Source organism: Malania oleifera, chromosome 2 (genome assembly GCF_029873635.1).
Source record: "Malania oleifera isolate guangnan ecotype guangnan chromosome 2, ASM2987363v1, whole genome shotgun sequence".
In the NCBI taxonomy this organism is placed as follows: domain Eukaryota; kingdom Viridiplantae; phylum Streptophyta; class Magnoliopsida; order Santalales; family Ximeniaceae; genus Malania; species Malania oleifera.
In genome coordinates this window covers 67,318,079-67,342,959 of record NC_080418.1, presented here as the reverse complement: position 1 = coordinate 67,342,959, position 24,881 = coordinate 67,318,079, and the positions used below count along the sequence as shown (strand labels likewise).

At 35.4% G+C, this 24,881-nt stretch overlaps 1 protein-coding gene and 1 long non-coding RNA gene across 3 annotated transcripts; one reads left to right on the top strand and one right to left on the bottom strand.

The window, feature by feature from the left end:
- Window positions 1-630: 630 nt before the first annotated feature.
- Window positions 631-17,908, top strand: LOC131148607 (putative E3 ubiquitin-protein ligase RING1a). Of its 2 annotated transcripts, none has more exons than XM_058098438.1 (10): window positions 631-1,068; window positions 1,254-1,296; window positions 3,383-3,441; window positions 9,366-9,447; window positions 9,631-9,751; window positions 9,832-9,873; window positions 15,132-15,665; window positions 15,874-15,981; window positions 16,693-16,926; window positions 17,531-17,908. In XM_058098438.1, exons 1-10 carry the CDS (start codon window positions 801-803, stop codon window positions 17,570-17,572), a joined length of 1,533 nt encoding a protein of 510 aa, XP_057954421.1. In that variant the 5' UTR covers window positions 631-800; the 3' UTR covers window positions 17,573-17,908. The 2 variants fall into 2 exon arrangements, with proteins under 2 accessions (XP_057954421.1, XP_057954420.1); XM_058098437.1 differs by having other exon boundaries at window positions 631-1,107.
- Window positions 17,909-19,081: 1,173 nt separating this feature from the next.
- On the bottom strand, window positions 19,082-19,730 carry LOC131148606 (uncharacterized). The gene is made up of 2 exons (XR_009135014.1): window positions 19,581-19,730; window positions 19,082-19,414 (listed from the first exon to the last, which is right to left on the bottom strand). It is a non-coding gene; the product is annotated as an uncharacterized LOC131148606 (long non-coding RNA).
- Between the last annotated feature and the right edge of the window lie 5,151 nt (window positions 19,731-24,881).

Sequence of the window (24,881 nt, the reverse complement as noted above, 5' to 3'; positions counted from 1 at the left end):
TTATGTAGGCATGTTCTAGGTGCTTTTATTCATTTTATGGCATATGGTGTTGAAACATCACGTTTTTTTTTTGTCTCATTTTCTTTATTAATATCACACTATATCTTCAACATAGTTTTAACACATCATAACAAAAAAAAAAAAAACTCGTTTTGTATATGAAAAATACTTTATAAATTGAATGAAATTTAAAAGACTAATAGGTAACCGGTATAACATTTTTCATAAAAAAATCATTGTTAATATTTGAATATATAATTTAAGTTTGAATGAGTATATGAAGTAAGTCATGTGTCAACTTTCTAAATTGTAAAGATAAATAGTAACCTAAAAGAGAGTTGCTATTAGTATATAGCAATTAATGTTTATTAGAATTTGGGGAAGAGGACGAAAACACCCTCGAGGGACAGAAGGCCGCCCACCAAGCCAACATGTGCTCCTCCCCGCAACATCCGATTCCTGCAACAATCCGAAAATCAAAATCACAACTTTTTTTGAAAAATACCCATTTGTAAATACACTTCCATATTTTCTACATTATCAATACATACATAATTACATATACAAAATACGTAAATTATACATATATTCTTATATATATAAATTATAGAGGGCAGCTAAAATCTCCGGTCACTGCTTATTCGTGCTTTTCTCTCTACCGCTTCGCATCGATCAGAAGCGAGAAGCACCAGAAAGCCAATGGTTCTTTCTTCTTGTTTTTGTGTTTGATTTAGCTGACAATTGTTGAAGCCCAGAACGCAGGAAGGAAAGCAGAGGAGGAAGCGGAGAGCAGTTGGGCAATGCCTGCGCAGAAGCGTGCTTGGTCGGAGAATCTCCACGCTGACGACGAGGAGGATTCTCCCTCGCGCCACCACCAGTTCCATCGCAAGCAACCTCGCCATGAACGAGAATTAACCGATGAGGAAGAAGAAGAAGGAGAAGACGAAGAAGAAGAAGAAGAAGAAGAAGGAGAAGAAGAAGAAGAAGAAGAGCAAGAAGAGGAGGAAGGAGAGGAAGAAGCTGAAGCTAAGGAAGAAGAAGCAGAAGAAGAAGAACAGGATGATGATGGTGAGGATTATGGCGATTGTGATGCACAGAAAGAAGAGGGTTGCGTCTTTTATTCTATTTTCTCTCTCTCTCTCTCTCTCTCTCTCTCTCTCTCTCTCTTGCAGCTGGTTTTCTGCGATTGATTTTTTTGTTGTTTGGCTTGCGTTTTCGTTGACGATGGATCGGCGTTTTTGTTGTTTTCTCAGATTCTGATGGAAGCCCCTCGTCTAGCAGTGAAGAACAGCCAGAGTACTCTCTCCCTTTCTCTCTTCTCCCGCATTTCTCTTCATCTCTCTCTCTCCCTCCCTCTCTCTCTCTCTCTCTCTCTCTCGTTTTCTTTAAAGCTTATTCATTAACATGTTCCCTGTAATGTTAATATCTCCGGGATTCGTGCTTCACTTTCTACTGTTTAATTCTGCTATTTTAAGTGTTTACGAAGTGCCAGAACACTTCTGACAATATTTGCTTCTGGGTTGGCTGCTCTGTTCTGGATAGGGAAAACTGTGATTCGATAAACATGATCGTCGTTATATTTTTTATTTTATTTTTTTTATGTTGATTTTGGCATTAGACATGCTTGGTTCTGTTTGCTTTAATGCCCAAGTCATTGCATGTTGTGATCTGGGTCTGGCTGATGCTTGTTACCTGATTCTCCATCTTCACGTATTGAAAGAATTTAGCCTCGTGTTTCCTAAAAGCATGGGTATTCTTTCCGAAAATAGTGTCTCACCCTATATTCTATTGGACTCTTTCTTTATATTCACAATTCTTCGATCAATCAGCCATGGATTAGGTGCAAATAGATTATATAGTTTACCCATGCATGTAACTGACCTTTTATGCTTTGATAGGTCATGCACAAGAAATTCAAGAATGCCTTACAGTAGTGCTAGTTCTATTATTAATTTACAACTCCTTGTTTAGCAAACAATTTACTTGGACTATTCATATATATTTTTTTAGATGGGTCATCCACTGAAAATTTTGTTAAGCCAAAACACCATTGTTACAATCTTTTGTAGGTAAAACATCTGGTATGGTTGCATTGAATCTCATGGCCAGTTGGATGACGGGATGTTCATTAAACTTTCATGAACCAACATTATATAAAAAAAATGATGCTTTCTCCCCTATTGTACAGTTTCATTCATTTTCATTATTAGTTTGATTATGATTTTCATTCTACTAGCCAAAGTAATTAGAAAGAATTCGCTGAATTGCTTGGTCAGCTGACTTCAAAAGTCTGCAGTAGTTCTGACCTCCATATTATTTTAGATTGATCTCGATTGGGGGGTATAATGCCATTTGTCTAGATCCTTTGCCGCTGGTTGCATTTTTATGGATTCTTGTAGACATTTATTTATTTACTTTTCACTTTAGTCTGAAACCTTGAAGAACTATGTGTTACTAAATAAGTAAAATGTGAAATGGTCTGGATTCTAGGTAGCCAAGCATGAAGAAAAACCTTTGGTCTAGACAAGGGCGCTATGGGTAATTCTGTCTGTATAACTTCGTTTTTCTAATAATCTGAGTCTTGAGGAAGGCAAGTGTGCTGCACAAAAATGAATTTGAAGCAGAAGTTAGAAAACTTGTGCTGGTGTTTACGATTCCACTCCACCTAAATTTACTGAACTTGGAAATAAATTTCACAAATCTCATGGAGTCATTGGTGATCTTTGTCTTTCATTTTGCACAGTTACTTAGTTTCTTAGACCACAACTGTTGACAATCTTCCTCAAAATGTAACCATATAAGTACATTACTTGGATCAGGAATGGCTGCATGGAGCACAGCTTTAAGCTCTAGACTGGAGAAACTTTTTCAGTTTACCACCATTGGAGGTTGAAATATTAAATGCTATGGTACTTGGTAAAACCAAAGGATGTTGGAGAAGGCATTAAAGTTCCACAATTTCATAGTCAAGAAAGGAAGGTAGCTCGTTGCTTCCTGTAAAAATGTGGGATTATCAATGAGGTGAAAATAATGACTGTTTAGGAAGGGATAAGGAGTTGGTAAGCATAGACAGCTTCCAATACTCCATTGTTAAGCAAACTCTGGGTATCATTCTTTAAATCTTTGTGTTTTGAGACTTAAAAATGTGCTCACAACCCCTGCCTGATGCTTACATCTTTAGTTGTACCATGAAAGTTGAATTGTTCAAAAAATAGATGGTTTCTTCCGTATTTATTGGTCATAAGTAAGAGGTATGAGTTTTTTTTTTTTTTCCTAGAGCTTGTGTATTTTCTAGTTAATCTGTTTTGAAATTCATACTGCAGTTATTTTTACTGATGATGCAACAATGCACTAACACGACACATTTTGATACCTTATGCAGATTTGTTTATGTGGAATTGCCAAACATCCGTAAAGATGTACAATGTCCAATATGCCTAGGTACATTTCTCTGAATCTTTTGATGGGATAATACAATTTTAAACACATATTAAGCTTATGCATTTACTATACATGGTTTATAAATCAGACAATTGTATTACTTATATGAAGTTGTCTTTAGGAAATTTGGAAAAACTGAAGAAGCAAAAGCCTAGCGCTGCATATTTTTTTACATATTGTTTAGCAGTAGATCAAGGTATCAGATGACAGTTTTATGCTGCTGCTTAGGATTGTTAATTGATCTTATGTGATCCACAGCCAAAAAAAGTTGGTCTTTGTGCAATATTGTTTACTAATTACATAAGTTTGAACCAAGAAGTTGTACTTCAATAAACAATTTTTAAAAAAGTTTATTGGTCAGAATATTTGAGTGAATTTTTGCAACAAGGTATACGTAGGTTTTGTAAATTTGTAATTAATATATATATGTATAGAGTAGTTTGCTTTCCGTATTTTGAAAGCTAGTGTATGTATAAACTAAAGGGCTACTGCAATGTACTGAACAACTTGTGAAATGTTATTTGGCTTATTTTTTTGAGGAAAAATAAAATTGATTAAATTTTTTGGCTTGGGTGGATATTTATTTTTTTAAGTGAAAATGTTTATACTAGGTCTGCTTGCACATGTTTGAATATCCTTAGCTTGGGGCTGTATGGGAAAACACTAAGGCAAGCAATTTGTGCATAAAGTACCCTTCAGAAAGTATGTGGTGCTTCCCATATATATATATATATGTATATCATACTGGTGGGGCCTATGGTCAAGCCATTTGTTGTATTGAATTGGTCTCTAACAGATCAGGTATGGCGGGCTAAAAGTTATGGCTGGAAAGCCTCTAATGCAACTGAGATACTTAGGAGTAAATGGGAAACTACAGCATATTTGAGGAAGAAATAATATGCTTCAGACTACACAATGATCAGGGTAAAGTGGCAAGCATTTGAAATGAGTTGTGTGAGGAAAAAACATTTAAATTATAATTTTACAGTGGGCATGAGGTAGTGGAGTTTGTTCGTAGGCATAAGAAGAGGGGGTTCGTTTTCATTTTAGATTTTGAGATATCTTATGATAGTGAGTTGGAGCTTCCTAGATAAGGTTTTTGTGAGAAAGGGCTTTGGTGAGTGTTGGTGTAGGTGGATTAGGGGTTGTTCAGTCTAGTGTGTGGTTTTTGGTGATTGTGAATGGTGAACCCAAATCGTAGTTTACTGCTTGGAGGGGCATTAGACCAGTTGATCCATTACCTCCCTTTTTGTTTGCCTTCTAGCTGATGTTTTGAGTAGGATGATGGATAGGGCAGTAGAGAGGGGTCTGGTGAGAGGCTTAGGTATAGGGAGAGAGGGAGTGGTGTCTCTCATCTTCACTTTGACGATGTCATTTTCCTTCTCGATGATCATTGGCCTTCATATAGAAGAATTTTGGGTATTCTTCAAGTTTTTGATAGGGTAGTAGTGGATGCTGTTTTGGTGGCCAATGAGGTAGTGGAGTATGTTTGTAGGAATAAAAAGAGGGGATTCATTTTCATTTTAGATTTTGAGATATCTTATGATAGAGTGAGTTAGAGCTTCCTAGATAATGTTTTTGTGAGAAAGGGCTTTGGTGAGTGTTGGCATAGATGGATTAGGGGTCGTTTTGTCTAATGTGTGGTTTTTGTTGATTGTGAATGGAGAACTTAGTTTACTGCTTTGAGGGGCATTAGACCAGCTGACCCATTACCTCCCTTTTTGTTTGCCTTCTAGCTGATGTTTTGAGTAGGATGATGGATAGGGCAGTAGAGAGGGGTCTGGTGAGAGGGTTAGGTGTATGGAGAGAGGGAGTGGTGGTCTCTCATCTTCAATTTGACGATTTCATTATCTTTCTCGATGATCATTGGCCTTCATATAGAAAAATTTTGGGTATTCTTCAAGTTTTTGATAGGGTATCTTGGCTCAAAATCAATTTGGGGAAAAGTGGTCTAGCTACCTTAACTGTTGGGTGAACTAGTGATTGATTGACAGATGTGGGGTGTGGTTTCTTGGGTTAGCCCTTAACTTAGGGGTTTCTTTGGGTGGGAATCCTAGAGCTGTGGATTTTTGGAATCCAGTAGTGGAAGGGTGACAGAGATTAGATGGCTGGAAGGGACCCTTGTTCTCTCTTGGGGGGTAGAATAATGCTTATTCAGGCTTGTCTTTCTAGAATTTTGGGTACTCTTCAAGTTTTTGATAGGGTATCTAGGCTCAAAATTAATTTGGGAAAAGTGGTTTAGCTGCCTTAACTGTTGAGTGAACTATTGATTGATTGACAGATGTGGGGTGTGGTCTCTTGGGTTAGTTCTTAACTTAGGATTTCCTTTGGGTGGGAATCCTAGAGCTTTGGTTTTTTGGAATCTGGTAGTGGAAGGGTGATGAAGAGATTAGATGGCTGGAAGGGACCCTTGTTCTCTCATGGGGGGTAGGATAATGCTTATTCAGGCTTTCCTTTCTAGCATTCCCTTGTAACTTTTGTCTGTTTTTAAGATTCCAATGGGGATTGCTAGTAAGCTTGAGAGAATCATAAGTAATTTCTTGTGGTCTAGTGTGGGGAGTCGTAGGGACCATTTAGTGAACTGTAGGGGTGTACAAAACTGAACCATTTGACATTTTGTTTTGTTGTTTCAGTTTGATTTTTGATTTCGGTTTTGAATTTTATAAAAACCAATTTTTGGTTTCGATTTGGGTTTCACAAAAGAACCTAACCACAAAAACCAAATTAATATAAAAACATTTTTTTTAAAGTATATATGTACACATATACGTGCATTATATTACTATTTTAAATTAATTTTTATACTAGTTTTGGTTTCTTGGTGGAGCATATAGAAACTCGATGGAAAGGGACAAGAAAGGGAGGGCTTTCATACAGAAACAGAGCCACTCCCAAGTCCTTCCTTTCAATGTGGGACAAGAGATTGAGAGAGGAGTGAAGAGTTGCCACTGGGCTCTGGGCGTTGCCAATGGGAACAAATTGTCCCACATTGGCCAAAGTAAGAAGGGAAGACCCTTTCCCCTCCTATAAATATGCATCTCACCTCCAATTCAAAGTATCACTTCTCACATCTTGCCTCAATGGTGGGCCAAGCTGGTCTAATATTTTTGTTGGGCTCTAAAAGTTTTTAGTTGGCCTTTATCACTTGGGCTGGACTAAGTATTTTTAAGATTATGTTTTATTAACTGAATATAACCAAAACCAACTGGAAATTTTTGGTCTATGGTTTAATTGAACCATCGGTTTGCAGTTCGGTTTCAGTTTGAAAATTTTAAAACCTATTAGATCAGTTTGTTATCTTTTTTTTTTGCCCAGAACCGAACCAAATAAAACTAATTACACCCCTTGTGAACTGGGTGGAGGTTTGTAGGTTGAAAAAAGAGGGGGGCAGGTGTGCTGGGTATTGGTAATTTGGTATCTAAAAACTCTGCACTTTTAGCTAAATGGTTATGGAATTTCCCCTTAGAAGATACTTCCTTGTGGCATAGAGTCATATGAAGTAAGTTTGGGTTGGATGAGAACAGTGGGGATACCAATGCTAGTTTGAGATGTTCTTTGGAGAGTCCGTGGAGGTTTATTTCTCATATTTGTTCTCTATTCACTCTTCACTCTAAATTTGAAGTGGGGAGGAGTTCCTGAATTCACTTTTGGGAAGACTCATGGTTTGGGAATGCTTCATTTTCCATTTCTTTTCTTCGTCTCTTTAGATTGTGCTCTGAGCCAGTAGAACTATTTCTTTCTTTGTTGACAATTTGAGTAGCTCTTTGATTTGTTGGGATCTCACATCAGGAGACCTCTTAACGATAGGGAGATGGTGTTGTTGTCATCCTTGTTGTCCTTATTGAATAACTGCAACCTGTCTCTGGGTAGGGATGTTCGTTGTTGGTCTTTGGATTAGTCAGGGGTGTTTACTTGCAATCACTCTTTGAATTCTTGACTTTGTCCAACTCTTCTTCCCCTCTCAATCCTAGTATTTGGAAGGCCAAAGGTTCCCCAAAAATCAAAGTTTTTATCTGGTTGGTTGTGCTTGACAAAATTAGTATCAATAACTTGCTGCAGATCAGGAGACCTATGAAGGCTCTGCCTCTGCACTTTATCTGCTCTGTTATAGGAATTCTGAGACAGCATCCCATATTTTTTTACATTATGATTTTGCTTGGAGAATTTTGAAACAGACTGTTCGGTGTATTGGAAGAGAGTTGGGTTTGTCCTTCTTCGGTGGAAGATTTGTTAGCTATATCCTTTGTGGGTTTTGAAAGAAGGAAGGATAGGCAGTGTTGTGGAAGCGTGGCATTTTTGCAGTCTTATGGGGACTTTGGATGGAGCACTATGCATGGATATTTTCTGGGAAGAAGTTAATTTGGGCACTGGTGTGGGAAAAGATTCAGTATATGGCTTCTTTATGGTGGTTTGGAATATTTAGGGGAGTTCGTTATCTGGATCTACAAAGGGATTGGAGGAACCTGCTTGTTTGATGTTTCTTTATTTTTGTTGTTCTTTATTATTATTTTGTTTGGTTTGTCCCTGAGTATTATAGGGAGATATCTCATCCTCCTTTCTTGTAAATTATTTACATATTATTGAAGTTTCTTTTGCCACAAAAAAAAAAAAAAAAAAAGGACATGTTGTCCTATGCTGGTTTATATTCTAAGAATTTGTGGCTATTAAAGCTTGTGATACTTTGTTGGCCCATAACCTAACAGCTTAACCTTTTAGGAAAAGTGGTGATCTACTGTGGTATCAGAGCTGGTTACCAGGAGGTCCTGGATTCTTGTCTTGTTGCCTGCGATTATTGTGTGGTGTATTAAAATTTGTTTTTTCCATATAATAGATGTTATTTTTTATGTGTTTATCTCTCCATGAGCTGTCAGGCTGCATGTGCGGGTGAGTGTTAAAGCTTGATATACATTGTTGGCCCACAACCTAACAGCTTAAGCTTTAGGCAAAGTGATATTCTAACAGTGTCTAAATAAACCCTTGAGTCAAAGGAAGTCAAGTGTACAAGGCTCATTTGCATGATGCCCTTTTTACTGATTTTGAAACAGCTGCAAATGTTGTTCTTTCATTTGAAATAGAAACCAATCTTAAACTCAATTAGAAGCATATCTTAATCTGAGTGGATATTTTAATAGCTTGCCCTTGCTGAGCATGCTGATATTGCAAAATTATAGTTTTGTGGATTATTCTGATCATCCTTGTTAATCCTTTTCTTCTTTCGTTAAAATCCCCTAAACAGTAGGAACAGAATGTCCTATAATGCTGGCTGCAAAGTGACAACCTGATGCAGTCCAACTTTTTATGAGCTTTCATCCTTGTTAAATCTAAGCTCTTTAGGTTACTCCCCCTACCAAGAAAAAGAAAAAAAAATAGAAATAATAATTTCTCGTAAGGTTGCGAGTCTACAGCCTTTTTGGGAAGCCTAGCACCAATTTTGTCATTTGCTCATGTTTAACAGTTAGTGCTGATGTCATTTGCTCATATTTAAAAGTTTTAAGGACCAACTCCCTGCGGTCGCTCCACTGGCAAAGGCATAGAGAATGTCTGTACTTGTTCAGGGGCTCTTTTCAACATAATTTGGCTTATATAAGTGGTTTGTGAGAGTGTTATCAATGTCGTATTTCTCAGCTTGACGGTCATATAATGGGGAACACGACAAGACATAAATATATGATTATGCTCCAATTGGACAACAACAACTATTATATTTTGTGTTGAATCTATAGTATTTTTCAGTTGACTACTTGGTTGTGGCCTTGTTGGCTTTAATTGAGATAGAAACTGTGATACTTGGTTCCCTTTTTCATTCCAAGTTGTGCCTTCTTTCCCTTTTCATCACATTCATAATTTCTTATCAATTTGGTAAAATAAAAAAAGAAAAAAAAAAAGAAAAAAATTAAGATGCTAACACATGGCTCAAATGACAGGGATCATTAAGAAAACAAGAACTGTGATGGAATGCCTGCACCGCTTTTGCAGGGAATGTATTGACAAATCAATGCGGCTGGGGTATGTAATGGAACTGAGTAGCTTCTTTTTTTTTTTATTTTTTTATTTTTGGCAATATACTGGCATCCTCTTTTCATCATTTTGACCTGGTTCAGGCTAATCTTCTTCTTAATGGCTTAAAGTTATCTCTTAGACTGTATCCTGCTCTGATTTCCTCACTTTGATTATGGACCTTTATTACAGGAACAATGAGTGTCCTGCTTGCCGTACACACTGTGCAAGTCGACGTTCTTTGAGAGATGATCCAAACTATGATGCTCTAATTGCAGCTTTGTATCCAGATATTGAGAAGTACGAGGAAGAGGTATAAGTTGACTGGTTGAATTGTTTTTATGAATGTGCTTTTCAAATCAAGTGCTGATTTGCTCAATAATGTGGCATCAGGAACTAGCTTTCCATGAAGAGGAGAAGAATCGCAATAAACAGGTCAGATACTGTGTTTGCATGTTTATGGATGTGTGCACATTTTTTTTTGTGCTCTTCTTGCTTGCATGCATCCATTTTGCCTGCCAGTGGGGCTTAATTTCAGAAAGCCTTCAATCACAGGCTGATGTGATGATGTCTCACTACTGTTGTGATGCTTCTTTACTATGCCTAAGATTAAGGACATGTCATGTGGCTTCTACCTGGTAGCACCTATGCTGACTGTGTTGATTAATTCATTGAAGCCATAAGATGCTACACGCTTCTGCAACCAGTATTATAACTTCTTGTCCCATTGAATCCTGCATTAAATTAACTATTTATTTGATACATAGGAATGGACTGGAATCGAATTCGTCACTTTTCTGCATGCTCTTCATTCAATTTTTATTCCATTCTATCTGCACCCTGTTTTCCATTCTGTGTGGGGCCCTGATCATTTGTAGGTTCTCCAGTTCCTTCGCTCTATTCTATTTTCTAACTTGGCATCAGAACATTGGTTCGAGACCTAAAACCCTATAGTGTTGTCACCATCAAGATGCTGCCTAACCAAACCCTAAATGGTCTCACCCTTATGATTTCCTGTCACTATTACCAAACCCGATGCCCAACAGTGAGCCTCTAGCCTCGCTACATTGCTTGCCTAAAAATCATTAACACCACAGTGATCCTGATTTGAACCTCTCCAGTTTCTTTTACAAAGAATCAACACTGTAGGCCACCTCAGATCTTGCTAACTATCCAGACTCCAGAAGCTCATAAACATCTGCTGATCCTTGCGCCCTAACACATTGATCACCGACCAGTGAGGCCAATACCATATGCTGCCATGTGAGCTCTGTTAAGCTCTGTTTTCATCCTGTTTCTTGCCAATCTACTTTGATTCACTCCATACATGATGTTATCAAGTTAGTTCTCATATCATCATGTCTGTGGGTTAGGTTTCACAAGTTTTGCTTCTTTAACTTCGGGTTCAGTGAACAAAAGGTATAGTTTTGACAAATAAGTTTTTGCCTTCATTTTATTTGTTTGGTGATTCTTGACTGTTGGTGCCGTGTTGTTGTTCTTAATTGTTGAAGTTTAATTCTATAATATTTTTCTGACATTTAAGTTTTCCGTAATGGAGTCCATCCATGAATCTGAATAATTTAGTTCTTTCAACTTTACCATAAGTAAATGCTGAGAAAATGAATAGTAAGAACTGTCTACAGTGGTCTGAGGCGATCAAGATTCATATTATGGGCCTGGGTATGTTTGAACATCTCACTTGGTTAGGTCCTAGTGATGACAAGAGAAAGGAGATGTGGGTTCAGAAGGATGCCTTAATTGTTTAATTGCTATGGAATTTCATGGACCCTCAAAATGCTTGGATGTGCATGCATCTTAATGCTTGTAAGGAGGGTATTGAATTATCTCAAACCCCTGTTTTCTAGTAATATGAATTTTGCATGTATGATCTTTATTTTTAAGTATTTTCAATTGCAATGGGGAGATACAAGTGTTACTCAGTATTTTGCAGATTCACGGGTTAAATGTTGTAGATCCTGTAAATGCTGATGTTTGTGAGATGCAGAAGCAAAGTTCTTTGAGTTGTGGCCAGTTTGATGCCTGAAATTAAACTAGTTTGATAACACATTCTAGCTAGTACAGAACCATCTTCCATTACTGAAGTTATTTTTTGTCTACTTTGGGCTTATTCTAGCACTATTTCGTTAGCCACTCCTTGCATCGAGCATTTGCCTTTTTCACAGAAAGCAATACAAGTATACAGTCTACAATGATAGTAGAGGTTCTTAAGCTGGTTAGGGACATTGTGGTGGCAAAGAAGGGCGTGGTAAAGTATAGCACAAAAGTGCACTCATTGGGGACGTTTAGGCCACACTGTTGATTAGGTTGGGATCTGCATGGTAAATCCCCCAGTGTGGCTAATGCTGTAACTACTGAGTCTGGTTGCATTGCTTCAACAGTTGGAGAACAACCAACTCTGCCTGTAAAAGAGGATGGATATTCTAAATTTCTGCAATATGAATATTCTAAGAGGTATTGCTTCCTGTTGTATCTCTTTGTGCCTCTGTTTTAGTATCCAATTTACTACTTATATGGCTAACTCAGGCATACTCCATAAGTAATCTTGTGCTTCCACTCCCACCAATATGGAGCTGCTGGACGAACATATTTTGGATGCACTCCTACCCATTATTTCAAATGAGTATGCCTAAAGTGTTTTGGTTTGATGCTATCCTTACAGCTTTCCATCTTATCAATAGAATTCCATCGTCTGTTCTTGAAGGTAAAAACCATATTGAGTCATTTTTTCTCATAATTTCTATTTTCTTTACTCTCACATATTTTCTTGGGTGTCTTTTGTTCATCAGTTAATTCTTAGTGCTGATAAGTTGGTTCTTTGAGCTCTCAAGTGTACTTTTCTGGGATATTCTTATTCTTAGAACAGGGTGTAGATGTTGCTGTCTTGTTTTTGAATCTTTTCTTTGCCTCTGCAGTTGTGACTTCTTTGAACACATCAAATCCACTTCACACTACTAGGAAATCTTTGAACGCACACAGCCTTGATGACTCATTTCCGTTGCCTAATCCTGTTCCACTTCCTGATTTGAGGTTTTGCTGTCTTTACCTGGTCCTTGTTCTTGCAAGTCTCTGCCTCAGCTTAGTCCTTTTGGTCTTGTGGATCATCCTATTTTGTAGGAATATGCATGTTAGCGAGATAAAGTAGTAAAATCCACCAGATTTGGTGCTTCACCTCCAATTCCCTAGTTTACAAATCTTGTCTTTCCCAATGCAGACCTTCTTATTGACCTTTGAAAGGTAAGTGCACGATAAGTGCACTTATACTCGGCATCCTCTCTCTAACTTTGTGTCTTACGATTGTTTTTCTCCTGCCTTCTATTGTTCTTTACCTCATTATCATCCTTCTCTATTATTGTTCTGTATCTGAAGTTTTACTTGAGTGGAGAGCTGCTATGAAGAAGCGATGTCAGCTTTGCCAGCAAATGATACTTGGAACTCATCGCCTGATGATAACTCTATTGGGTTCTTGTTGGGTATATACTGTGACACCTGGATGGTTCTGTTAACAAGTTGAAGGTTATATTAGTGTCTAAAGGTCAATTTATTCTGACACATTCTCACCAATGGCTAATTGCGTATGTGCATATGTTTATCTCTCTTACTGCTATTTTTCAGTTGGCTCTTAAACTAGTTAGATGTTATAGTGCCTTCTTATGTGGTGACGTTTTGGAGGAAGTTGATATGGAATAACCTTTTAAAGTTTGTTGCACACAGAGAGTTAGAGTTGGTGTCTTGTATCAAAAAGTCTTTAAATGGCTTGAAGCAGGCTCCCCAGATCATGGTTTAGGAGATTTAGTGAAGTTGTGATTGATTTTGGTCTTTTAACAGTGTCAGATAGATCATTCTGTATTCTACCTTCATATTGACGCTTAAAAAATTTTCTGATTGCTTGTGTAGATTTGTAATCACTAGTGATGATTTTCAAGGCATAAAACATCTAAAGCAATCCTTGCAGACCAAAGTTCCAAATGGAGGATTTGGGACCATTCAAGTACTTGGAATTGAACATAGGCAATGATTGTTATTCCAAACCAAGTATTTGGACCATTAAAGTACTGTTGTTCCAAACTAAGTATTTTGGACCATTAAAGTACTTATTGGGGATTGAGGTAACTAGATTTTTTTTTTTGGGATTGTTCTTTCATAGAGGAAATATGTCCTTGATTTGTTAGATAAGACATGTTAGTTCGGATTGAAACTTATTCACACGCTTATGATCCTATTTGTAAATAAATTCTGGATGGGGATGAATTTTTGGCTGAACTAAGATGATAGCAAAGATTAGATGAAAAGTTGAACTGCCCCTCCAGGCTAGATATTTCTTTTTCGACTGGAGTTGTTAGTCAGCTCCTGGACTCTTCTTGAACTAGTCATTGGGGTACTGTTATCTACGTTTTGAGATAAGGTGCACTTTAAAGAGGTCTTGATGTAGGGCCTTTCGCCCTCACACAAATGATAAACCCTAATACTCCAAATAATTTGTAATATTCAACTCCAAATAAGTTCTCACGAGTCGCAGCCATATGTTTCTATGCTGAATATACTTAGGAATTGAGCAAATTAAGTAAGGCAGCTTAAATAATACTAGGATACTTTCCTAATAAATAAAACCTTAGATTTTAGTGGTTTATTACTAGTAAACATTACTATGATAATGCTGTAGAAATAGGAAAAATTGAAATAATAAATTTCAAGGTTGTTCAAAAATCTTAAAAATTTCAAATGTGATGAATTTGCATTGCAGGGCTTCAAGTTCATATTGCATCACTTCTATATCAGATCATGGTTACACACTTGTTCAATGATACCTTGATGCTTCTCTTTTTGACAAGATTCACGATTGGGTACTATGTTTGTACTGTGTCGATAGGTCTCTTGGAAGAGTAAGAAAGAAACTGTAGTCCAAAGGTCAGTTTGACTATAGGGTGATGGCTTGTACTACCTATGAATTGATTGGTTAAAGAATATGTTGAAAGAACTTGGATTTGAACATTTAATGTGTATGGAGTTGATATGTGATAATCAAGCTGCTCTTCATATTGCTTCAAACCCAAATTTCATTAGAGGAATAACACAATAATTGTAAAATTTTATTGGGGAATTTTTTTTTAGAAATTTATCGAAGTCATTCATGTGAAATTTGAGTATCAATGAGCTGATTTGTTTGCTAATTTCTTGTGGGGGTTCCATGGGTTATGTTCATTTATATCAAGCTAGGAGCATCTAATATATGTGCTCCAGCTTGAGGGGGAGTGCTACAGTATTATCATGTGTTGAGGCGCATTTTGACAATTTTTTTTTAGGCATGTTATAACTAAAGTGGGACAAACCAGTATAAGGTCTGCCAGTTCCTTCTCTCTATTCTATTTTCCCTCCATCATAAATTCAGATGTGCGTCTATAGTGAAATTTGAAGTTTTGACACTTCATATTAGGATTCTAGGAACAAAGAAGCAAATTTGCTTAAAAAAATTCTGTTGATTGCACCATTTTTTCTGCAATTTTTAGATTTTATAATTTATTGTTTGTTATTGTTCTTGATTTAGCATTTTTCACATTTTAGTGATCCCATCTAGTTGATTGACCCCATTTTTTCATCTTCAATGGTGCAAAAAATAATTTATTTTTTCTTTTCTCCTCATGGGGTTTCGGTACTGGTGTTGTTTTGGTGGGCAGATTCAAGCATCAATTGCCCAAGTTTTTCAAAGACAAGAAGCACTGGTTAAGAGACGTTCGATGGTGAAGGATCCAACTAACTCATTCATAACAAGATCACAACGCAATTATCGGAATGCTCGTTCAAGGAGGCGGCGAAGTGGCCGAAGCTCTGAACTGCAAGGATCTGATGACAATGATGATGAAAATGATAATGATGGAGGCAAAGATTCATCTTCTACAGATGACCGTTATACAGAGGTAAAACAGAGGAGGGGTAGGAGACGAGCAGGAATTCGGCATTATCAGACTCCTTTGTCAGCTGCTAGTTCAGATGGTGGATGCATTGAAAATGATTTGGAAGTAAGTAGAGAAAGCAGGGGTATTTCTCCTGGGCTCGTGTGGAGTGCAGAAATGCTTGCTTGGGGTGGGGGTGGTACTCGGAGTCACACACGTCATGGCAGTGGCAGTGGTTGCAATAATAGGAATGCCCGGAACGCTCGATTATCCAAGTTGATTGATTATCTTCGGAGCATGGATGGAAATGATGATGAGGTATGAAAAAAAATGCTTTTTGACTATATTTCCATCCTATAAATATGTAACCTTTGGCAAGGGGAGATTGATGTATCTCTAACTGAAAAAAGAAGAGGTGATTTATCAAATTCCTACTTTGATTTCCTTGAAACTGAAGTGCTCTGATTTGTTTTGTAATGTTTTCTGTAGATCTGTTTTGTAATGTTTCGTAATTCTTTGTTTGCAGCTGGATGTTCATCTCATGCTTCTTTCTTTGGATAAACAAAGTACTCCCAGTTTGCAGCAGCCTTACCTTTGCTGCCGGCCAAGTTTGTCGGTTAGACGCTTACGTGAAGTGAGATTTCTCTCCTATGGACTCTGTTAACAAACCTGTAGTTTGGAAGTAAATATGTGATAAGGTTTACACTTTTCTCACCATGAGAAAATTGTTATTAAAAAAAGTAATCAACCATGAGAAAATAATTTTTTAAAAAAGGAAATCTGGCCTACTTTTATTTTAAAATGTTTTTTCTTGGCAAAACTATACAATCCTTCTATATCTTAAATCATGCATTTTGAAAAATATAGAGTTGGCAAAATTGAATTTCATCTTGCCACCCTTTTCTGTCGATGCGGGTATGGATTTGGCGGATTTGGCATTTTATTCCATGTTGCCTGAATCCCTGCTTAGCCATGAATATGTGACAGTTTGAAGTATTTGATGACATATTTTTTGGTTTTATTTCTAAATGTGTTATTACTTGGTGGAATATAATGTTATTTATTTTTAATAAAACTGGGTTGCCGTGTTGAATTTGAATTCCGCCCCAGTTTCGATCTGACCTGAATTAGATGCATTTTATGCGCCTGTATTGTTGCATTTCGTTTTCTTGTTTTGTGCTGCTTCTCTAATGATGGCATTAATGCAATTTACCTGTATTTCTTATCTTTTCCTTTATTTATTTATTTATTTTTTTGGTTAAAGCAAATGAAACCTTGTTTTTGCAAATATTTATTTTTTCTTTTATTCCCTTCTAATATGATGTGACACTCATTGTGTACACAGTATGTAGCTCTTCATACACCTTTGCAAGCTGAAGAAGTTGAGATACTGGTGGTGAATGGATGTATCAACGAGAACCAGCTCATCAGCCCAATACCAAATCCTTCAACCTCATTAAATTATTTGGATGCCATGCCAGAGGTGGTTGATCCATGCAAAAGTGAGGTGCGAATTTTGGATGGGCAAGAAACTCTTGCTGGGCTTAAAGCTAGTTGTATTCCCAGTAGGGATTACTTGGTGAGTGACCCCTCATATCAATGGCTTTATGCAGACTGACTTTTTAAGTGGCTGGAAATTGAGACAGTGCATGGACATTCAGTTATTCCATCCACCATAACATGGCCTTAGAAGTTAGAACCTTCTGCCTTTTTACCCCTCAGCGATTTGCGGTGAATCATTCCCCTATTTGAAGATGGTAAATGCTTTGCCAAAAGACCTAGCAGTCGTTTTTCGTCACACTATGCGTGGTGTTGACACAATCCCCTTGGAAAGTGCATTGAGTGGCTTAGATGGGGAGTACTATTTACTTCTTGGGGAAGTTCAGTGGGTCGTACTATTAGCAGCCTCACTGATGACCCATGTTAAACTGATGTCTGCCCCAATGAGCTCTACTTCCTAGCTGATGTCAAGTTAAAGTTCAAGTGAACAAATTAGAGTAGGACTTACTGACTTGGTAGTAATTTTATGATCTTCTCATGCGTGCACACCAAAAGTAAAAAGAAAAAGCCTTGAGAATGCTGCAAGACACAAAAGGAAATCATTGCATTTTCATTTGTAGTTCAAGCAACCAATGATCATGGGTCCAATTTTACATATGTCTACCAATTTTTTGCTGTTTCAGATTTTAGCATATCGGCTGAAGGAGACATTGACGAGTTCATGATGGGCTTAGGATTTGCAGTCCATGGGAAATGCGGCCTCTTGTTCTTTCCTGGGTGAGGAGCAGCATGTGCATTTCAAAGGCAGCCATGGAACAACTTCAATGTTTATTGGGATGTGGCAATTTTCTTCTTATATTGAAGATTATTTAATTCCATTGAGTGTATCTGGAGTGTAGGGGTGGATCCTAGGGTTTAACCAACTAAAAACAGGTGAGTTCATGCCTGTCTATGGGGGCTTTAACTCACAAAATTAGTGTGTATGCACATTTCCATATGTATATGTCAGTTTGTATATCTTAAATACGTATCATCTTCAAGGCACTCTCTTCTCGTCTGTATTTCATGTTTTCCCTATCATTTGATGTTGATAAAACTGCTAAACAGCGGATGGCTATGAGGTTTTGAAAGCAATGGCTTTGATGAAACTGATGCCCTTGAAGATGAAAGTCCACAAGATCAGGGTTCTGAAGATTTTTACAGAGGGGAGGAAAGAAGAGATGGTAGTAAACAAAATCAAATAATTTGCTGTTCTCCTTATTTGATATTTCTTTTTTTAAAAATTTATCAGAACAGATGCCATTTTCAAACAAGGGGAGTTCCATCGTTGTTGGAATTTTTAGTAGAACTGCAGAAATTCTTGATAAACGCATCAATGCAAGATTTGGAATTTAAATATTATGAACAAAATATATCTAATGACTGCTGTGTGGTATCTAAAACACAATTACTGGAATATAATAACCATTATGCAAATTTCAAGGAAATTTTGATCTATTGTCAAGTTTTAGTTAAAAATTTTGATAAATTTGGAAGATTCACAGAAGTTTTGTCAAAAAGTTTGTAAGATGGAAACTGATTGTCATGTAGAAAAGCAAAAATTTTGAATAATTTGGTGAACATTTAAGACAATGGTTACACTTGAAGTTGAACCACAGCCATCAATTTAAATGAAATGTTTTCTGATTTTTGGCAGTGCTACATTTTTTCACTCTTTCATCATCACTTTCTTCTCTCACTTACTCTCTTTTATGTTTCTTTTTTTTTCTTTAAAAAAAGAAAAAACTCATCGCCACCTACTTTACTTTTAGTGATGACAATTACAACTCATACCCATTAGCCTACCATAAATGAATAAATAAATAAGAGTACACACATATAAGTACATAGGTCATGAATGAAATAAATAAAATGGGTGTAGCCGCTTAACCCATTAATGGAATTAAATTTTCAATCTCACTAATTGTAATAGTGGTCTATTTAGCACATCACATTTAAAACAATACTATGATTAAGTAATTCATATTTATACTTTAAATCTCCTTGCAGATAACATACTTATTCATAGTTCAAATATTTATATACTTACATAATTAATTGCGTATACATTTTATTCAGTTCAATTTTTTAAACTAATTAATATGCATGCATGTTGTTGATACCTCATTTTGTCCCGACAATTTAAGATATTTTGAAAATAATTTTGTTCTTTCTTCATCCGTATATTTTAGTCCTTTTCATTTTAATTTCTTTCTTTATTATTTTATTTTCAGCTAAGACCCAATTTTGCAGAACCCATACCCATTCCCAAATCCAAATTTGGACCCATCCAAATTCCAAATCCGAACTCAAACCCGAGACCCAGCTGGAATACGGTGTAGGGGTTGATTCCACCTTCAACCATCTAAATTTTTTTTACGCAAAATATTTTTCAAAAATAAAAAGCTTAATTAATGCCGGAATTAATTTCTTTGCAAGTTGATTAACTTGGATCTGCGAAGGAGTGAATGAGCGCGTCCTCACCAGCGATTCAGGTTCCGGTAACAGTAAGTAATCCACGCCGCCCACTGCCAGCAAAACAAAAGTGCAACATACCAAAACAAAATATAGACAAGAAGAAGAAGAGCAGCGTTAGCTAATTTCTTCTGTCCTTTCTCACTTTTCTTCTCGCATATTTTGCTTCTACTGTAGATTTAGGAACCAAAATTCCAAGGTAAGAAGCAGAAATCAAACCTGGCCGTATAGCAATTGCCCTCGCTAGGATTGACTATCGTGCAATTGCTACCACGGGTCTTCGCCGACATGTTGCCGTCGGGCCAAATCCCTCAGGGACGGCGCAGAGAGGGAGAGATGCAAAGCCCGTGGGGCTTCTGCGGGTGTTAAAAGTGGGTGACTTTTTGAAAGCATCTGGTTTAGAGTTTTTTCCTTATATATCTTTTTTTTACAAAAAAAAAAAAAAATATTAAATAATATCTTTTTAAAAAATATAATCCCCAAAATAACCCTCAAGATTTACTGTGCATAAATATGACAATTTTGGACAGTGGTAAATCTCGCCCGGTTCATCCAGATTTGCTTTGAAATATGAAGATTATAAATGATTAAATAATTTTACATTACCTTTTTCGAAAATGATTATGAATTAATAAATGCATAGGGGTTTGCATGTGGGACATTTTAGGAATGCCATTTAATTTTTTTTTTTCAATTGGAGTTTACTATCAAAAGATTTTTTTTTTGGCAACTATTAATATATATATATATATATATATATATATATATATATATATATATATACATATTGCCCTTTTGAGATATTATTTCAACTGAAAAAATTTAGTCTAATTTTGTAAATTATTTATCTAAATATACTTTTAAATTAAAGTCTAAAATTTAAACATTAGACACTCAAATATATGCTAAATTTATTAATTGAACAACTTTCAGAATTCTTAGTTTCTTACCATGTTTAGGAGCTTGATAGTTTGACTTTATACATTTAAATATGTACAAATTTAAGTTAAGTATAATAAATATTTTTAAAATTTTAATTAAAAAAATATAGAATGATATTTTTAAAAAAATTAATATTTGTATAAAATTAAAATAGCTTTGGTAATATGTGCCATTTGTAGATAATATTATTTTTTGATAAAGTTCATAGCACCTTTTAAGTTTATTAAATATGACTCTACATATGTTAAACTTTTGAAAATTATCTAAAAAAATCATCTGAGATTTAATTTTATGGACAAAAAGAACCCTTCTGTTATTCCAAAATTAGAATTAGTTAATAGTTAAATTTACGTCAAAAAATTAAAGAAATGCCCTTGATAAATGATAATTTTATCTTTTTTATTTAATTGTAATAAGATAAACTAAGAAAATAATATTAATTTAACATATTATGATGAACAAATTGGTCTGTTAAGTACAGTATATTTTGAAAATTGAATTTATAAGTGAATCAAACACTCAATTTTTAGGTTGGCTAGACTAACTGATTCAATTGATTCGAGCCACACAAGCAATTATTATTTCAAATACTTTAAAAATTAATTAAAATTAATTCTATGATTCTTGTAGAGAAAAATTATATTGTATAGTATATATTTATTAAATTTATTTCCTGATTTATTATTATTTTTAAAAATATATATTAAATAATATTTTTTTGAGAAAATAATTTCCGGAATGACACATGGCAAATCTCGCTACCATAAAAAAATTTATTTCCCAATTTATTACGCAGAAAAATTTATTTCCCGATTTATCATTTTAAAAATATATATATTAAAAAAATTGATTTCCCGATTTATTACGCAGAAGAATTTATTACACAGAAGAATTTATTTTTTGATTTATCATTTTTTTTAATATCTCAAAAGAGTAATATATATATATATATATATATAACCTTCACATTTCAAAGCAAATCTCGCTGGATGAACCAGCAAGATTTGCCACTTGTCCAAAATTGCCTTATTTATGAACAGTTACATGAGAATTATTCTGAGAATTATTTTCCCAAAAAAGGTATTATTTAATATATATATATATTTTACAAAAAGATATATTGAGAAAAAACTCATCTAGGTTATGCGGTAAATGAAATTTATCCTTAAAATGTACTATCATTATTATTCTCTTTATATTATCATTGAGATTTAATATTTTATTTAAAATATTTATTTATGGTTATTATTCTCATGCATTGTTATATGTTTATTATTATTGTTGTTAGCATCATTGAGATTTAATCATTCATTCAATCATTTATTGTTATTGTCCTCCTTTATTGTTATTATTCTTTCTCTCTTCTCTACAAAAATAAAATAAAATAAAGTAGTAATAATATTTCAAGTTTTTTTAATGAAATTATTATGTGTTCCTAATTAACTGTTTATGTGATAGTTCATTTCTATTAATTGTTATTGTCTGGATCTAAAGGGACATGTTTGTGAAATGTTTTTTCTATTTTTTTAAAAAAAATTTTCAAGTTAGCAACCAGACATTCATTTCAGAATATTTTAAGTGAATATGATTTAGTGGTAATTGTTCTTTTGAACAAGTGGTGACAAGGGTGCTGATTATTAATTACCTTCCTTGCACACAAATGACTCTCAAACGTATTTTTTTGGTTCAAAACTAATTTATTTTTAGAAAAAAATATTTTTTCTTTATTTTTCCTTTAATAAAGTAGGGTGACAACTCATATTTTTTTTTTTTTTTTCATTTTTTCAATGTAATGTCGTTGGGCATCGCACACGTAGTGACAACTTGGCGACTTCATTGGGGACTTTAAGAATCAAGCCATATATTTCATATTTTCCTATACTTGATTGTTATCTTATCTGCTTCTATATATTCATGTAAGTTTGCATCTCTTGTAGAAATTCGAACTCGGAAAAAAAAAAAAATAAATAAGGAAGAGAGAAAAAAAGGAAAAGAAAGGAAAAAGAAGGAAATTGGTTTGACAGGATCCAAACCGTTGACGGTTTATAGAGATTGGGAAAAACTGTCATCGATTTTAGTCAACAGGGGAGGGTTAACTGGCAAACTGTCGACGGTTTTGTGAGGGTAGGGAAAACCATCGACGGTTTTCCTGCGAGTAAGCTTACTTAAGTAGTAAGCAAGGTATTTTTAAAACATAACAAACATCTCTCTCTCTCTCTCTCTCTCTCTCTCTCTCTCTCTCTCTCTCTCTCTCTCCTGTAGGCTCACCTAAAGCTCATGCTCAGTCTTTGATCATCATTCCTTTCTCTCTCGGCTTGTCGGTTTGCTTTCGACGACAGGATCCAAAAGCTAGGGTTTTCCGTTTTTCAAACGGAATCAGTTTCTTTTTTAGGAACAGGTAAGAGGATTAAATTTGAACTGATTAAACTGCTTTATATATATATATATATATATATATATATATATATATATATGTATAATTATGATTTCAAAGGTTATTTTGAAAACCAACCGTTAAAAATGAACTTTACAAACATAGGATATATGATATGATATTTTGAATAAAATGAACAGTGGAAAGTTTAGTTTTATCGTACAAACTTCATATACTATGTTTTCTTGGTTGTTTAAATGACTATGTTCAAAATACTGAAAATCGTGAAGTAGGTAAATAATCGGTATGGTTATTGTGTAATAGAATTTGGGTATGGTTGTGAAAATACTGAATTGTTTGTGAAACATATTGGAACTGCCTTTGCAAAATACTGAGATTTGATTTGACGGTTGAGGGCCGGGTTTTTATTTGACGACCGAGAGCCAAGTTTTATTTGATGGTCGGGAGTCAGGTTTTATTAAATGACAGGTTTTATACGAAATGAGTTAATACTACAGTATTTATTACTTAAATTGCATGATATGGTTTAAAAACCCTGAGGCAGTTGTATTGTGAGCACGGTACCATTGGTAGGGAATTACTATTTGGCCATGTGCGCCCACACTGTACTGAGAGGTATAAGGTGGTTTTAGCCGATTGGCCTACGTAGAGGTTGTACCTTCATTGAGGTCTGGATCAGGAAGTGGTAAGGCAATCGGACATGCAACTGGGTTGTGGATGCCTGCAGACGTATTTAGAAGATGGTTACTTTGACTTTGTCTGGGTTGATCCCCCAGGGCTTAGTCCAGCCTTCGGGCCGCACAACCCATCATAGGGTTTAAGCATGTCGTTAGTCCCAAGGAGTGTCTTGTATGCATATATGCTAATTTATGTAAATGGTGTTATTATTTATTGAACTGGTTTATACTGAGGAAGTAGATGCATAATTTTCAACTGTAAAGGTGTGATTACTCGTATATGAATTAAAATGCATGAATGTTTATGGCGAAGTAAACTTTCCGCCTGAGGGCTTGCTGAGAAAGGTGAGTACCCTGATAGGTATCAGTTGTCGCCATACCAGGTTGCATAACGTATTAGAGCAGAGGGGAGTTACATGTATGAGCGTGTAATCTCCCCTATCCTTGGGAACTTTCTCTTATAAATAATTGTGTGTGGTGTATGTAACAGCACAAATTTTTTTTGCACAAAGTTCGTCGACGAATACAAGGGATTTGTCGATGAATGCATAAGGGACTTTGTCGACGAAGACGAATTTCGTCGACGAGAAAATATCGATAGGGGTTTTTGGGTCAACCTGAAATTCATTGACGAGGGAGGAAGTTCGTCGATGAAATTATTGAAGGACTCGTCAACGAGGTGACGTGTCTCATTGACGAATCCAGTCCTATAAATAGCTAAAACTTGGATTTTTATCCCTTTCTAGCGCCCTTCTCTCTCTCCTTTCTCTCTCTACGTCCCTCTCTCACTTCTCTCTTCGTTTCCGAGCCTGTTTCTCATCGGATCGAAGATCTGAGGCTACCACAACGCTCCTGGCGAAGTTCTTTGCAAGTTTGCTAGAGCTGATCGTTGGAAAAGTTGGTTTGGATTTCGTCCCAATCTCAGGGTAAGACATTTTATTCAGTATTTGCCTTTCCCTCAGTTATGAGAAATGTTATAGGTAAGGAAATACTGATATTTTGTTCTGGGGGATTTTGTTTTCAGGATGTTGAGCTAGGAATCCTGTGGGTATAGAACCAGAATTTTATAGGGGCTTTCCAAAGTTAAGGTAAGGGAAATATGCTATGCTAGGAGTTTTCATAATGCTATTAGAGATTTCATAGACACATATTTATACCAGTTTATTATACAGTATTTACAGAATATGAGTTTAAATGCTTGTGTGACCTGAGTAGATTTTCATGTGATGAAGAAATTTATACAGCTTTTATAATGTATTATACTATACTGAATGCACATATATAGTAGTATATACAATTTATATAGTTTTTCCAGTATATGGAGTTATATAGAGTATACAGATATAGCTATATATTCACAGAGATTATACAGAGAAATTTACATGTATATACAACTTTTATACGAATAGTTTCATGAAGCAGATATGTATATACATATACATGTATACAGTTTTATTCAGATCAGTATATATATATATTACAACTTTATATAGAACAATATATACA